This window comes from Neopsephotus bourkii, unplaced genomic scaffold (genome assembly GCF_033783945.1).
Source record: "Neopsephotus bourkii isolate Nb327-2 ecotype Australia unplaced genomic scaffold, CSIRO-AGI_Nbou_v1 NB_739, whole genome shotgun sequence".
NCBI lineage: Eukaryota > Metazoa > Chordata > Aves > Psittaciformes > Psittacidae > Neopsephotus > Neopsephotus bourkii.
In genome coordinates this window covers 577,807-593,745 of record NW_026901237.1, presented here as the reverse complement: position 1 = coordinate 593,745, position 15,939 = coordinate 577,807, and the positions used below count along the sequence as shown (strand labels likewise).

At 51.7% G+C, this 15,939-nt stretch overlaps 1 protein-coding gene and 1 long non-coding RNA gene across 2 annotated transcripts; one reads left to right on the top strand and one right to left on the bottom strand.

The window, feature by feature from the left end:
• Positions 1-1,636: 1,636 nt before the first annotated feature.
• Positions 1,637-7,322, bottom strand: LOC133212718 (uncharacterized). Its single transcript, XR_009725585.1, has 3 exons — positions 7,254-7,322; positions 4,703-4,908; positions 1,637-3,143 (listed from the first exon to the last, which is right to left on the bottom strand). It is a non-coding gene; the product is annotated as an uncharacterized LOC133212718 (long non-coding RNA).
• A 1,882-nt stretch (positions 7,323-9,204) lies between these two features.
• Positions 9,205-14,981, top strand: LOC133212775 (uncharacterized). Its single transcript, XM_061354563.1, has 4 exons — positions 9,205-9,221; positions 10,797-10,907; positions 11,106-12,183; positions 12,738-14,981. The coding sequence occupies exons 1-4, from the start codon at positions 9,205-9,207 to the stop codon at positions 13,593-13,595; spliced, it is 2,064 nt and encodes a 687-aa protein (XP_061210547.1). The 3' UTR covers positions 13,596-14,981.
• Positions 14,982-15,939: the final 958 nt, after the last annotated feature.

Genomic DNA, 15,939 nt, shown 5'->3' with positions numbered 1-15,939 from the left:
AACTCCACCACAGCTCTGCCCCTGCCAGGCCGTGGCCCTGTTGGTCCATACCCCAACCTACATGCAGACATCCCAGCCACACCTTGGACACACCTATTGGTCCCCAGGTTCTGTCCCATCCTGCTGCTGTCTCCAGACCTGATCCCAGCCTCAGACCTGACTCTTCACCACCTGATTCCCAGTGGATCTGGACTCCGTGCTGATTCCAGCTGCTGCCCCAAAGCCCATCCTGCTCACCTTGTATGGAGACAGTGATGGACAAGTCGCACCATCTGTGCCAACATGTTGGGCTCCCCATCCTTTCGGGAACAGTCAGCTCTTGTGGTACCCTGGCATGTAGGAGAGAACACAAAGCTATTGCCAGTTTAGACCAGACAATGACAAGCAAGATCCTGATTCTCTTGTAGGGCTTTGATCCCTTACTTCAATCCATTTACAGCCTACTTGATCCTGGGCAATTGTTTTTATATGCAGCAGTAAAGATTTTCCCACCAAACCAAGCACTTCTACTGAGTGCTGGCTCTTGAAGGATTCCACAGCCCTGAGCTGTGTTCTATAAACATGCCATAGAGAAATAACATGAACAAACAGCATGAAAAGCATTAAGAAGATGTTATTACAAGGAAGATATTTGTTCCCCTTGTAGTGGGAAATCCCCAGGAAAAGACCAGGCTGGCCTTTAGTCAAAGGTCATCAGACTTGTGTAACTACAGCGAGCTCTAGGGAAGCTGGAGTTACCAAACTGCATCTCCTTGTCTGCCATGGAGGATGCTAGCATAAGAGCACAGCCACAAACAGTCTTTCAGGGGAGAGTTTTACACCAGAAGAACAATCAGCTTTTTACTCATTTATGTTATATCTAATAGTAACACTTGCAGGCTCTGTCTTACTTTGTCATTGTCTGAGCTCTGTCAAGCTCCTTAAGATAAAGGACTTAATAAATTGGAGAAGCCAAAAGAAGGGACCACCTGGGTCTGGTTTAGCCCTCTGCAAGTTACATCTGAGGATAGAGATCTTCAGAGGCCAATTCACTCCACTACAGCAGAGATAACATGAAGCATCTTGTGGACATGGTATTGGACATGGTGGCTTGGGGAGGTTATTCCCACCTTCAGCAACCAAAGCTGAATTCAAGGGTTGACTGATTGCAAGTCAAGCTGTCCTGGCTTTGGGGAGAGATGCAGTTCCCTGGGGCAATTCAGGGTTAAACCTACTGTACTCACAAATGTCCAAGTACAGGTTGCTCTTTTATCCATGGTGCAATTTCTCCTGGTCACAGGTGACCGCATAAAAATAAAGGAGTTGGGGATGGAAAGGTAGCCGAGGGAAACACGGAGGATATGCCATGGCCAGATTCCTGCCCCCTGGAATGTCCCTTTCTGAGCTCAGGGCAGTGACCAGCTCCTGTCCCAGCTTATGTACTGCAAGCACACAGGGTCGTGGCTTGAGGGTACAAGCCAGAGAGCAGTATCCCACCACAAACCTTGGAAGTAATAATCTCCTGAAGGTTTTCAGCAGGGTGCTGAGTCTGCTAAACTCACCTTCCTGCATCTGCAGCCTTCAGCAGCAGGGTGCTGAGCCAAGAAGCAAACTTGGACACAAGACACAGCCCTCCTCTCCATGATCAGCACTTCTGCCTGCTCATACAACTTGACTTGGGACAGCTTTCTGACATCTAACACATGGCAAGACTGGTTGCCACTTTGAGGAAAGATCCCACTGTTTTGGTTAATTTTTTTTGTTAACTCAGCCCTTTCCCAGCTCACAGTTGTCAAACTCTCTCATTCATGTACCTCTTGCTCAGAGACTTGGATGGTGAAAAGGAAAGCAAGGGATACCTACAAGATCATGATCTGTATGGGTAAGGGTATTGGTAAGGGTAAGGAGCAATGCAAAGACAGAGAAAGGCTTTGTGCACTGTCTTCTAGTGTTGGTCCATCGAAAGGAAAATAATGGTCCCAGACCATCTAAGGAACATCTGGAAAGAGACACATCCTGCACCAACAGAAAGACAATGGCCCAAAGGTCTCTGAACACTGTGAACATACTCATTACCTGGGGCATAGGCGCTGTTTTGAAGGGGCACCTTGCCAACCCCTCCCTAGAGCTACCATGCATGAGAACACAGAGACCACCCTCCAGAGATGGTCTTCACACTTTCCAAGGCTGGTGGAAGCCACTGCAGCTACACAGACACCATTAGAGACTTTCTGTTCCTTGTGCTTTGACCTCATGTCTGTAGTTAGTCCTAGGCCACTTCAAACCATACATGTATCTATGGCTTCCCCCTTTTAGCATTGACAGGACAATGCTAAACAGCCCAAAATGCTCCAGTAGCTCTCTCCTGAGGCTCAGTTCCTCATCTCTTAACTTCTTCCAAACCTGGACCTGCATTCTCCTTATTGTGGAACTGCCTTTTTGAAGATGGGGTCAGCAGATGTGAAGATGGCTCTTCCTGGGATGTGTTGTCTATCCAGAAGCCCCTCCAAGGTGTCCTGCTGGCTCCCCTGGGTCAGAGTATTGCAGAAAATACAGAGGATAAGCATGAGGAAGAACCAGAAAGCAGGAAACGTAGAAATAAATGTCCACAAGGAAGTTCATTCTCTTGGCCCACATTAGAGAACAGGATCCAAAGCCAAGGCAGTGGAGGTAAGAGGGGCACAAGTTATAATACGTGACCCTCAGAACAAAGTTCAATCAAACTGTAGCCTAATGAATCCCCTCTGTGCAAACAGCAGCTGCTTGCTCAGCAAACACACCTACCCCAGCCCCAGCTGCTGCAGCTTCAGGCAGGAGTTTTAGAGGAGATGTTTTAACATCTCCAAAGAACTGGTATTTGGACCACTTATGCTACTGCTGTGTGTTGGTGGGGAAGAGTGTATGTGCAGACACAGTGCACCCTCACTGAACCACCATCATCAGTCCTCAGAGGTGCAACCAGGAGTGCCCTTGCTCTACTGGATGCAGGAGAGTCTACCAAAAGGGTTTGGTAAACACCCATGTCCGAATCCACAACACACAAGGGGCTCCATTCCCACCTTCAGCTCCTTGGCTTTCTGTAGCATGATATGTGCACAGCAGTGTTTGTTCCCCTGGGATAAATGTGCCCTCAGACCCCACGGAAGAGAGTGAGCTCTCCAGGCCTAGGAGCAAGATGAGCAAGGACATCAGAGTCATCAGGGCAGGAGTAAGGAAAGAAGGCCAAGAAGACTGTGCAGGGGCAGAATACCTGTGCTCAACTGCGTAGGAAGGAAACAAGCTGATTATGCTCCTCTTCCTCACCACATCCCCAGGACTGCTGCATCCACCTCAATCTTCTTTCCTCCTCCTGCCCCACAGGTCTACTCAGAGCACCCCCTCTGGCTCTTGAGATCACAGCACGGTTCTCTTAGGCCCTATCAGTCTCTGACGAGTCACAGCTCTCCTCACACATAGACTCTGGACCCCAATCTGTCCCTTTGAACCTCCGACCTGCCACTGCCAACAAGAAATGGCGACAGCAGCCTTGGCCCGGCACGTAGTGCTGTTTGCATAGCCCTTGCTCAAACGCAATGGCCAGAGCTGGTGCTGCATGGGGCTTTGCACCTCCCCACCATCAGTGCCGTGACCTCCCCCCCCACCAAGACCTGCTGCCTTAAGCAGGATTACAGTGCCACACTGTGCACCTCCATCTCTGCTTCAGCACCTGTGGGAGCTCACGAGCAGGAGTTCATGGTCCAGGTGCAGAGACTGAAGTCTCACACTCCATCCATGACTCACCTCGTCACTCCCCAGCTCACCCACGGTGTCTCAAGAGGGCACCGACGTTCAAGTCAAGTTAATTACTGTGGCTGCATGTGATAATCAAGCATAAACATAAGGCAGCATTGTACAGTGGGGAGCTGTTGGTCTTGGCAAAGACAGCAGTAACTTGGCCAGTGTTCAAGCCCTGGATTACTTCTGTCAAAACTGTCCTGAAGGCCAGAAGTGATGGGAATGTGCTTTATCTGCCGCCTTGGTGCCAACTGTGGCAGAACCAAGCAGAGAGCTTGAGAGCCCCAGTAGGGGCCTGACCTACAGCTGCTGCCCTAAGCAAATGCTCCCCATTTACACCTTGAGCTGTGAACCCCACAAATCACTTGCACTATTGCCTGCAAAAGCAGCAAAAATAAAGAATAAATAAATAGATCCACCAGCAGGTACTGGGACCCCAAAAGGAGCAACTCACCTTGTAGAATATCTTCAAGTTCAGAGTCCTTTTGGCCAAAGGGAGAAGTGGCAGACTCCTACCTTTTGTGTACCGAGTTAGGAACAGAACATCAGCTCTCGGCTTTCCATTCCTAGCTGAAGGTGTCATACACTTCCTCGTGGAAGCTCCAGGGACCAGACCAAGAAGCTGATGGGCACAGCTCAGACCTGAACGTCTTTCTGTGAGGATTTCATTTAAATCACAGAATGGTTTGGGTTGGAAGAGACCTTAAAGATCATCCAGTTCCAACCTCACCCTGAAAAACATTCTGGGCATGTCAACAGATTCCTCTTGCACAACCAGGGACAGAAAATGCAAATCTCAGGGGCTTTTTTCCCTACAAAAAGTAGCTCTGATCAGGAAATACCATACCATGCCTGCTCTGTGGGCAGCTACCTGTGATTGCCACGTTGCTTTGATGACCCCTGCAGGGACAAGCAGTGAAAAGCCCTGAGTTTTTAATCCCTTCTTCACCTAGAAGAGCTGTGCTCTGGACATGGGCACTGCGGTTTTTGTAGGGGACAGTCAGGTCCTTCCCCAGGGGAAGCAAAGATTTAACACTCACAGGAAGCTCCCAGATTTCAAGGTCCTTGTACAGGTAACAGTGACTCTCAGTAGCATCTAGCTGCAGTTGTGTGTGAATGGAGAAACCAGATACAACATCTGCTGCATGGAAATTGCTGCAAAAGAGACAAATAGGAGTGCACACACGTTGCTGACAGAGTGATGCTGGGCATGTCCGAGGACACCTCCTGCTGTTTTCCATCTTCCCCTTGCTTTTGACACACAGAGGTCCTCCATCCCACCCAAGACTCCCACATGTCTGGATCGCTGTTTTCAAGCTCATCCTTCTACATAGCCACATAGCCAGTTCTTTTTCCCATTCTCTGGTGGGCACCCTTTCTTCCCCAAGTCCCTCAAGGACACTAGCACTAGCTCTTTTGTTCTCCTTCCTGATGGGAATCCATGACCAAATTCTCAACAGATCTGACACAGCCTCATACAAGGACTAATACTCTTGGTATATGAGGAGGAGGCAGCTCTGCTGCCGTTATTTAAAGGAAAATACAACTCCATGACTACAGCATCCTGCCTTTTACTGAACTGATTCTTGCTTGCATGCAGCTGGGACTTGGAGAGAGCAGAACAAACTGTCATGTCCCTCCTCTAAGACATGAAGAGAAGATAGAAAGATCTGATTTAAGTGTGGACACCTCCTCCAATACTGACTATAGCCCACACAGTAATTACATTTCATCATGGCTGCAAGTCTCCCAAATGTGAACTGAACCAATGTTTTAAGAGATCTCAGACAAAAGGCTGCTAAAGAAGCATCAAAAGGCACACACCTTGCTCTGATGCCCTTCTTGCAGGGAGCTCACAGGAACTCTCTGTGATATCTCCCCATGCACCCTCCACCACTGACAACATTTCCCTTCTTCTGATCTCATCGTCAAAGGCAGAAGGCAGGACGCTGGTTGTGGCATAACCCTGCAAAGACATCTCAGTCAGAAGGGCATGTATGTAAGGGGTACGCCCCTTGGAGACCCAGCAGAGCAGCCCATCTTGGCCATCATCTTCAGATGATGACCCTCAGCTTCCCTCCATAACCCAAGGAATACCCCTCAGTGAGATCTGAGGCCAGGGTAACCTGCACATCTCCACCTTTGGGGCAGCTGTTTCGTACTTCATGCCAATGCTGTAGCTTTCCTAGAAACCATAAAATCTCTCCTGCGTTTTGCTCTGTTTTGTTTGTTTGGGTTTTTGTTGTGGGTTTGGTTTTTTTTTTTGTTTTTCTTTTTTACCAGATGAAGCATGGACATTAATCTGGGTGCCCTGTCATGCTTTTCATAAATAGGAGGTGGCATCAGACCCTGAGGTCCCCACCCTATTTGCCTGATGATTGGTTTCAAAAGGCATTTGCTCTGTAAACAGCTGCTCCACCTGGTTTCCCTCGGTCAACATGGCTTTTCTAGTCAGGCTCCACCTGAAAACCACTTCCACTATTCTGTTGCAAAAGCCAGACTTCTGTTGCAAAGCCAGGACTGGACACAGCGCTTACCCACTCTTCCAGATCAGATGCTGCTGCACAGGACTCCTGGCATGGAGAGTCCAGAAGACATCTTTGGCCATCCCCAGGTCAAACACAGCTTCCCAAGCTCCAGCAGCCTCATTTCCCACTCTGCTCAGTACCGGTGAGGCCGCATTTGCAGTGCTGGGTCCAGCTCTGGGCTCCCCAGTACGAGAGAGAGATGCACTACTGGAGCCAGTACAATGTAAAGCCACAGAGGTGATGAAGGGTCTGAAGCATCCTTCATATGAAGAGAAGCTAAGCGAGCTGAGGCTGCTCAGCCCTAAGAAGAGTAGTCTCAGGTGGATGTACATCTCATAGCTGTATATAAATATATCACAGGAGGGAACGAAGACAGGGGAGCCAGACTCTTCTCTCAGAGGTGCCCAGTGACAGAACAAGAGGTAATGAGAGCAAACTAAAACACACACAGTCCACCCAAGAGGGGCTGCCTCTCTCCACTTCTGCTGAGGAGAGCCCATAGCACCTCACGCTTGGGATGCCCACTTTCATTTCTGCTTCCAGACACTTGCAATCAGATCAGCAAGTCCTCCCAGTAACATGTGACCTGGTGTCTTTGGTGAATACAATACGGACAGCCGTCAGGAATTGTTTGGAAGATCCTGGATCCTTCAAAGCCCTGAGGGATCTGGTCTAAGGTCAAAGCCACTGTGATACATACAGGTCTTCCACTGCGGGCTTCAGAGGCTTCAAGACAAAGTCGTGGTTTGTGAGGGATCACTCTAATCTCTCAGAGGTCTCTGGCAAAGAAACAAAACCAACCAAAAAGAAATGGCAAAGCCTGTTCCCCTGGTGCGTGGAGATGGATTTGGTTGTTCAAAGGCTTCTGATAAAGTGACCGAGATTAAAGAACAAATAAGCGTACGGTTAGGGCCAAAGTCCCAATGCAAGCCAGAAAGCGTAGAAAGCCAGAAGCAAAGAGGCACTTCTCACCTAAACATGAACACATCCAGATGTTCTTCAGCCTTCACGCTTCAGATGAGCCCTGCCTGGTCCCCTCTGATCCCCATGCTGGTGGGATTCCAGCAGCTGCAGCATGACCGTACCGGTCCCACTGTCTATGCCTCGCTCCCAACTTACCAGCCAGATACATTTGCTCCCATTGGCCTTGAGCATCCTTTGAGAGGGAGCTGCTGCCGATGGGCAGGTAATTGCAGAGCAGACTGACTGCCATGTCCCAGGAGAGCTGCTGAAGTTATTAGAAATAAATTTAATGGACATGTCTCACTGGCTCCAAAGTGGCACATTAACTACATATCAGTTCAGGTAGGCACTAATGGACCGGTGGCTCGCCAGCAGCGGAAGGGGAGGCCCGGTGTGTGATAGATTTCAAAATGACTTGGAAAGCAAACGCTGGCCTTGCTGATAATGTGGTGCACTGGGTTTCCTGGAGAAAGTCATGCAGAAATTATTGTGGGTCATTTTATGAATAGGGCTGTCTGGAAACTGGTCTGAAAGGCAAACAGCAAAGTGGCACAAAGAGTTCCCTGGGATTGGGCAGCAAAGCTTGTCCCCTCTCTGAATTTCCACATCACCAGATCCCAGCAGGAACAGGCAACTTTGCCTTTTGAGTTTCTCTTCCAGAGATGCACTGGGTCATGACCAAGAAAGAACACAAGAGATCCTGACCAGGATTATGTACCACAACTGTACCTCCTGTGAGGTCCCCATGGACACACAGACTTGTCCTAAGGAAAGCTAGTGAGCTGAGCAGCAGTAAGTCCCACAAGGGACAATCAAGTGAAAGGAAACAACGAAAGAGGAGGAAGATCCAGCCTGTCTGGGCACTCACACATTGAAAAGTCTCTGGATGCTCACAGGCAAGGGTAGCCCATGCCCTACAGCAATAGGATGTCCCCTGAGCCCTCAGCCACCTACCCCACATCACTGTGCCTTCCCCAGATTGCATGTGCCATGGTTGTCCAGAGAGGAGGAGAGGGGAGAAGCACCAGCCCTCAGTCCCAATAGCAGAGAAGGACGAGGGAACTATAGCAGACGGGGAGCTACCCCACAGCTCTCGCCCAGCCCCAGGCTCCCAGATAAACTGCCAGCCAAGGCAGATAGCAGGGACGCAGGATGGGTGGAGAGCACTGCAGCCCCACAGCAAACTTGTGGTTTTGATGAGGTGGACAGGGAGAGGCAGCGCTTGCCTGTGCCAGGGTGAGGGGAACGGCTGCCTGCCTGCCTGAAAGGTCAGGGCCAGGAGGAAGCTGGGCCCTTTTGTCCCTCAAGAAAGCCAAGGTCTGGGCTGGAAGTGACTTATCTGCCTCGTGTGCATTTCCTGAGACCCGTGGGCATGGGAGAAGGGAAAGCAGCATCACCAGGGTCTTCTCCACCGATGCCAGGAGATGTGGGGAGTCTGGTACTGCCAAATTCAAGTACTGTTGCACAGCCTAAGCCACTGGTCCGCATGGCACACATCACAGCCACACGTACTCTGTCTCCACCACTGCCCCAGGAGTCTGGTGCCCAAACAGGAGCGGGACCAACCATGACTGGGACAAGCCTTGAAGGGAAAGGATGTGAAGGAAAAGCCTGGTCAAAAAGCTGGCTGTAGACCTGGAACAGCAAATATGGTGAGGGGGAATAAAGGAGGGTGCTGGGGATTGCTGTCACCTCCGCCCAGGGTTGATGGAGCCAGGCTGCATTGGAGACAGTTATCTCCATGGCATGCAGGTACGACTCAGACTGCACAGGGTCTCAGCAGCACAGACCTACAGACTATCAACACAGAGATTATCAAGAGCTAAACACTCATGACCAAACCATCTCTGACCTCAGCCTTGTCAAGACATAAAAGCAAGATGCAAGGAGGGAAAAGAAGGGACAACCACAAAGAGCAGAGCAGGAGGACACTACGGGTCAAAGCGGCACATCAGCAGCCATGGCTGACACCAAGGAGTAAGGCAGGGATGCAGATACTGGTGTCACAGCCACGCCTGCAGTGTCCACAGCCTGCCCACTGCCCTGCCTGATGGGGCAGATATTTTGGAGGAGGCAGCTTGCTGCCAACAGCCCTTGAGGCAAGGGCCGTGTAACTGTGCCATTCACTGGAGCAGAGGCTGGTCACTCCCTGGGGCAGGCACCAGGGAGCAGGTCCTCTCCGGGGAGGGGCGACCGGCCGCAGGCACACAAGCCAGGCTCCGGGTGTTTGCTTTCCATTCTCCCGGTGTGCCGATAACCGCCCGCTCCTCAGCCGAGGCTCCAGCTCACCATGCTCAGATTCAGGAGATACTTGACCACGTAAGTGGATTTTTAACTTATTCATCTCTTTAGGTAAAATACTACCTCAGTAAGGAAAATTGTGTTCCATTCTACCTAGAGGTCATCTCCTTGCAGGCTCCTCTGTGCTGGGAAATGGTTGGAGATTGAAGTGATGATGACAATGGGCAGAGGAGTGCTTCTGCTCTGCATAAACACAGGGAGGTCTGGGTTGACAGGGCTCTCTCTTCTTGTGAAGCTCCAAGGGCAGCACTGCTCCCCTGCTTGCTAGGCAGGAAAATAACATAGAGTCACAGAATGCTTTGGGTTGGAAGAGACCTTAAAGCTTCCAATTCCCCTGCCACGGGCAGGGACACCTTCCACTACACCAGGTTGCTCCAAGCCCCGTCCAACCTGGCCTTGAACACTGCCAGGGATGGGGCAGCCACAGCTTCTCTGCGCACCCTGTGCCAGGGCCTCAGCACCCTCACAGGACATAACTTATTCCTAATGTCTAATCTAAATCTCCCCTTTTTATAAGGCCTGAAACAGCAAAGGAAGAATAATGAAAAGATCTTGACAGGGCAAGTAGGATGCTGATCCCTCCTGCCTTGGGTCAGGCGATGGCCCAACACTCAGCTCTGCACACTCACCTGCAGAGCAGATGAGTCCAACCAATGAAAGCATGTTAGGGTAAGGTACACTCTTCCACAGCCTCTGTTTTGGAGAGGGTGGACAAGGAGCAGAGAAGGGCAAGGCTCGACTTGTCCTTTTGCTGGATTTTTGCATTTCAGGGCAGGACAGCTTTTCCACACATCTTATCTGCAGCCACAGCTGGAGCAGGTGGCAATCACCTCCAATGGAAGGCATCGGAGAGCAGGGAAAACAAAGATTCACTCTCTGTTTATAAGGATACAGTGCCAATATTCCCAGGCCAGGAAGGGCAGGGAAAATGCAAGCGGTGCCTAGTGCTGCGGCCACAGAGGGAGCTGAGGCTGCTCCGGCGAGGCGTTCCTGAGCAGCCAAGGCACTGTGAGGTTATCGCTGTTTGCCTTGCAGTGTGATATTCGTGTCCCAGCTGGAAATTTCCACTAGACTACACCACTTGAGCACAGCTCTGAGGTGCATTGGTTATCACTGCCCGTGCACCTCTGCCCCATGGAGATGCCACCTTACCTCGAAAAGCAGTGCAATTAAAAAGCCTCAAGGCGCCCTTCCGCTCTGCCTCACGTTTGTCCTACCTACTACTGGCCTGCAATGTCTGTTTCCTTGCAGGAAGCTGAAAGCAGTATACAGGTGCCAGCCAGGTGGACTCTGGGTCTTCTTCAGCCTCCTCATCCTCTTCTTGGTCATGCTTCGGGTTGCAGAGAAGCTGCAGCCTGCCAGGTAGGTCACAAGTGGGACTGCAAACCTGTACCTCATCCTCCAGCCTTTCACTGACCACTGCTGTGGGCTCAGAAGTGCCCTCCTGAAAACCATGCAACAGCATCTTCTTCAGACAGGAGGGGAAGTTCTGTGATTCCAATTCCCTTCTTGCACCCAAGGCAACCTCCCAGGGCAGTGCTCGAGTCCTACACCCACCAGCAATAACACCCACCCCAAGAGAGATGGGGGAACACGGTTTGGGCTGCCTGCAGGGGGGTTCACTGGGCTGCAGAGGAGCTGCCCTCTTTCCATCCTTTGCATCTCAGACTTGTACCCTCCCTGTTACAGAAGCTGCCAGTGCGAGCTGGAGCGTGCCCTGCAGCAGACCACAGACCATGGCCAGAAGCGGCTGAGGGATGCCCTCCAGACCCCTGACCTGCTGTGGGAGGATGGTTCCCTGTCCTGGCAGAGAAAACCCGTGCCCGACATCACCTCGACTGAGGGCACACAAGACATCCTTCAGACTCAATCATACCTCAACCAGGAGACCCCACTGGAAACCAGCCCAGGCAGCCAAGAGGAGCACTGGACATCACCGCCTGCGAAGAGCAGCAAGAAGGTGAAAGCCCAGCTGTCACCCACAAGGCTGAAATCCCAGCTTCCTGACCTGAAAAAAGCAACCAGGGAGGGCCCTTCTCCAGGTCTTCCTGGGGGAACCTCCACAGTGTTGGGAGATGCGGGTGCTGTCATCAGCAAATTCATAACCTTTGCAAACAGGATGACCACAGAGGAGCACCAGAGACTGTCACCACCAGAAGTGACACAGGTGGTGGTACAGAGCCAGCCTCAGCCTCAAGCCATAGATTCCCCCCAAGACCAGCGGGGCAGCTCACTTAAATACACCATGCCAAATCCTGCTCAGCCTCCACAGGCAGAGGACTTCCACAAAACACTCACGGAGACGGGACTATTCCCAAGCCAGACAAAAGTCCCTAAGGTTGAGGAGGTGACACTTGGAGACCAGCAGGGCAGAGGAGTCTCCTCTCAAGGGCAGAGATGTGAGCCCAAGACTGACATTGTTTTCCTGAAGGTCCACAAGAGCGCCAGCAGCACCGTCATGAACATCCTCTTCCGCTTCGGCGAGATGCACAACCTCACCTTTGCTTTCCCCAACGGAGGGGGTAACCAGCTCTTCTACCCACGCCACTTCTTGGCCAGCTTCGTGCAGGGCTTCTCCCCCGGGAGCCCTCAGCGGTTCAACATCCTCTGCCACCACATGCGGTTCCTGCAGCCAGAGGTATGGGCAAAGCCAGTGATGCCTTGGGACAGGGGAATGGGGAAGAGAGAGAAGCTGGTGGGGAGCAAGGTGGGACACCCGTAGAGCATGTAGGCTTCTCAGGGTTGAAGCTAAAGAGAGACAGGATTGTACCTTGCCTGTTATGGGCATCTCTGGAGAGCTTCTATAATTAGGTCTGATGAATCATTGTGCTGTGACCTGAGACAAGCCAGGAGATAGCAACCATAGCAGTCAGCTGCTATCATCTCGTTCCTGTCTGCTGGAGATGTCTTACCTCACAGATCTGGGGAAAGACAAGGAGTTAGAACATAACTCAAGTCCCAGCAGGCCACCCAGCTGCGGAAGCAGGTAGTAGGGAGCTTTAGTCCCTACACTCCCTGCGTACCTCTTCTGGGGCTCCCACAACTGGCACAAATGTTCCTTTGGTGAGCTGCACCCCAGCACCCCTCATCCCCAACCTCACCAAGCGTTTCTGCTTCCAGAGCACAGGACTGTGAGCGAGCAGGACCCTTCTCCCTGCCCCCCCCTTTAAAACCTCCTTTTCCCCTCTGCAGGTGCAGAAAGTGGTGTCCAGCTCCGCTGTCTACTTCTCCATCCTGAGGAACCCTGTGCAGCTCATGGAGTCCTCCTTTGTGTACTACAAGGGCACGTCAGCTTTCTCCCGTGCCCGCAGCCTGGAAGAGTTCCTCAGCCAGCCCTACCATTACTACAACCCTGCAAACAGTGACAGCCACTACGCCAAGAACCTCATGACGTTTGACTTCGGCTTCAACCCCGATGGAGAGGTCTCTGCTGAGCGGGTGCAACTCATGCTGAAGGTTATTGAGGCATCCTTTGACTTGCTCCTCATCTCAGAGTACTTCGATGAGTCCATGGTGCTGCTGAAGGAGATGCTGTGCTGGGACCTGGACAGCGTTGTCTCCTTCCCACTCAACATCAGGGACAGCAGCACCAAGTCGCCCTTGCCAGACAGCGTTGTGAAGAAGATAAAGGACTGGAATAGGCTGGACTGGGAAATCTACATCTACTTCAACAGGACCTTCTGGGAAAGGATTGACAGGGACATTGGCAGGGAACGCATGCAGCAGGAAGTAAAGGCACTTCGGGACAGGCAGGCAGAGCTGGCGAGGACCTGCCTGCAAGGGACAGGCAGCGTGGCCCCAAAGGACATCAAAGACTCTTCCCTGCGCCCACTGCAGCATGGCAATGCAAAGATCTTGGGCTATAACCTCAAGCAGGGCTTGCGTAAGGAGATGGAGCACACGTGTCGGCGGCTGGTGACCCCGGAGCTGCAGTACAGCAGCATCCTCTACAAGAAGCAGTTCGCCCAGAAGCAGCCCCAGACCCACCAGCCCGGTCCCTCCCAGCAGGACAATGCCCTGAAGAACAACCTGAAGCGCACCCAAAACTGAGCCTCCTTGTCCCATCCAGGCATGGATCTCCAGCTGTCTTTGCCAAGGACAGTGAGGCGCCTGCCCACCAGAGCCCCTGCACACCTCTGTGTGCACCTCTGCAAGGCTGTGCATTAGCTCTTGGGTGCCACTGGTGCAGAGCAGGACAGGATGCAACAGGGGATCCCAGGGGTGCAACGTGACACAACTCTTCCAGATAGGCCCTGAGCAAACAGGGCAAACCCCTCATTGGCAGCTGAGCCCTTAGAGGAGGCGATGCGGGGCAGTGTGCTGCACAGCACTCACTCCAGCAGTAAGGAGCAGAACCAGGAGGGGAACCCAAGTTCTCAGCCCTGCTCTGGAGATCACAGCAGTGCAGAACCAAGCTGTAAATCAGAGCTGTGGAGCTTGATTTACAGCTTGGGAACAAGTTTGTCTGCCCTGCCATAGCTCTCCTCCACTGAGCCTTAATGCTACTGTTGTGGAAAAGCAGCCTCTTCTTAAAAATAACAATGCTCACCATCACTCCTATGGAGTTCCCTGCAGTTACACCAGTTGGCCCAGCAGCCCAAGAAACAGGCCTCAGACACCTGAAAATGTCCCGGGGAAAAAGAAGATGAAAAATCAGCATTTTCTCCCTGGCTCTGTGGTTCACACTGCCCTCGGATGCTGCACTCCTATACTGCATTTATAGGCTCAGCATCCTACCCTGGAGCTGATGCCAACCCTGCAGTGTCAGACTGTGAGTTAAATACCCCTGCCTCTGGAAGACGTTTCGTGAGCATCTCTGCAGCCAGACATCCTGACCGACCGCTCTGGAGCCGCTATTCTGTAGGAATATTCTGTGCCAAGGGCACAATACAAGAATGGACTGTGGTGGACTTGTTAGCCATACTTTTCACAGCCTACACTTACCCTTGAATCAAAAGCAGAGCCAGCAAATGAGTCGGGATAAACAGAAGCCCACGATCCGGACCTTCAGCATGCTTCCCAATCCAGAAGAGGTTCAGTAAAAACCTACAGAAGGATCTGAGCATCCCAGGCTCTCCCTTGGCCAGCATCAGAGCACCAAAGGTTTTGGCTTCCACCCAAAGATGCTTTGTCTCCTGCTCACAGCTTAACCAGGATAAGAAACAGACTATGCTCCCACTGCTCTTCCCCAGGAGTGACTGGGCAGTGCTGAGCATCCACCCCAGCACAATGCATGGCCGTTGTTTTGGGGATGTTTGCCAAACGGGTTTTTGGTGTTGCTTGTTCCATAAAGTTTCATGTCTGCTGCATATCCACAGATCACTGCGTTGTGGTCCCTTCCCTCATTTCTCCTGCTGGGACATGGTATGGTCTCATGGCTTGCAGAGGCCCAACTCCCCCTTTGGGTTCCTTGGTGGTCTGCAGTTCACCCCAGAGGGCAATCCCACATGCAGGCCATGGAGATGAGCAGCCCACAGTCAGCATAGCCAGTCTGTCCCCCCAAAACCCACAGAGGACATAAGCAGGGCTGCAGGGAAGAGCAGAGCTGACACCAGGTATCAAACCTGCATCTCACACCTTCACTCTGGCTTTTAATCAGGTGCCACTTCCCTATTCACTGCTTGCACCTCAGTAAATAGAAGCAGATCTTCCCTGCTTGAGTGCCTGCTAAGGTGACCCATGGCAGGGACACTTGTACAACCAAGAGCATCGCATCCTCAACCATGCACGCTCCCATGAAAACCACAGACTCCCCAAAAGAGCCATGATGCACCCAGAATACATTCAAGCTCAGGAACTTTCTGCCCAGAGAGATCCTGCAAAAATGACTCCTTCCTGCAAAATGCAGGAGATGGCCATTTTTGACCAGCTCTTTCCTGTGGAGAGAAGCCCAGATTTAGGTTAGATATAAGGCAGAAATGGTTCCCTGTGAGGGTGCTGAGGTGCTGGCACAGGGTGCCCAGAGAAGCTGTGGCTGCCCCATCCCTGGCAGTGTTCAAGGCCAGGTTGGACGGGGCTTGGAGCAGCCTGGTCTAGTGGAAGGTGTCCCTGCCCATGGCAGGGGGTTGGAACTGATGAGCTTTAAGGTCCCTTCAACCCAAACCAGTCTGGGATTCTGTGATTCTCAGCAGTGTCTCAGATGGTATCAGATGTGTCGACCACCCCCCACACTGCTCAGAGCAGCAACATCACTCACCCAAATGCAAATCACAACATTTATTTTCATGGCAATTTCCATGAACTGTAATTTCACCTTCAAGAATACTCTGTGTGGACACAGAAAGGAGCCAGGGACATTTTTTCACCCACACCAGTGTGTACTGGCTGCCCAGGTCTCATTTTTAACCACACACACACTTTTTGCACTGTATCTTGATGCTTTACAGCACATGAA

Excerpts from the sequence above, each read along its gene's own strand:
- LOC133212775 (XM_061354563.1), top strand. Across the intron at positions 10,908-11,105 it reads GAGAAGCTGCAGCCTGCCAG|CAATAACACCCACCCCAAGA; the intron begins GTAGGTCACAAG and ends TACACCCACCAG. Across the intron at positions 12,184-12,737 it reads TGCGGTTCCTGCAGCCAGAG|GTGCAGAAAGTGGTGTCCAG; the intron begins GTATGGGCAAAG and ends TCCCCTCTGCAG.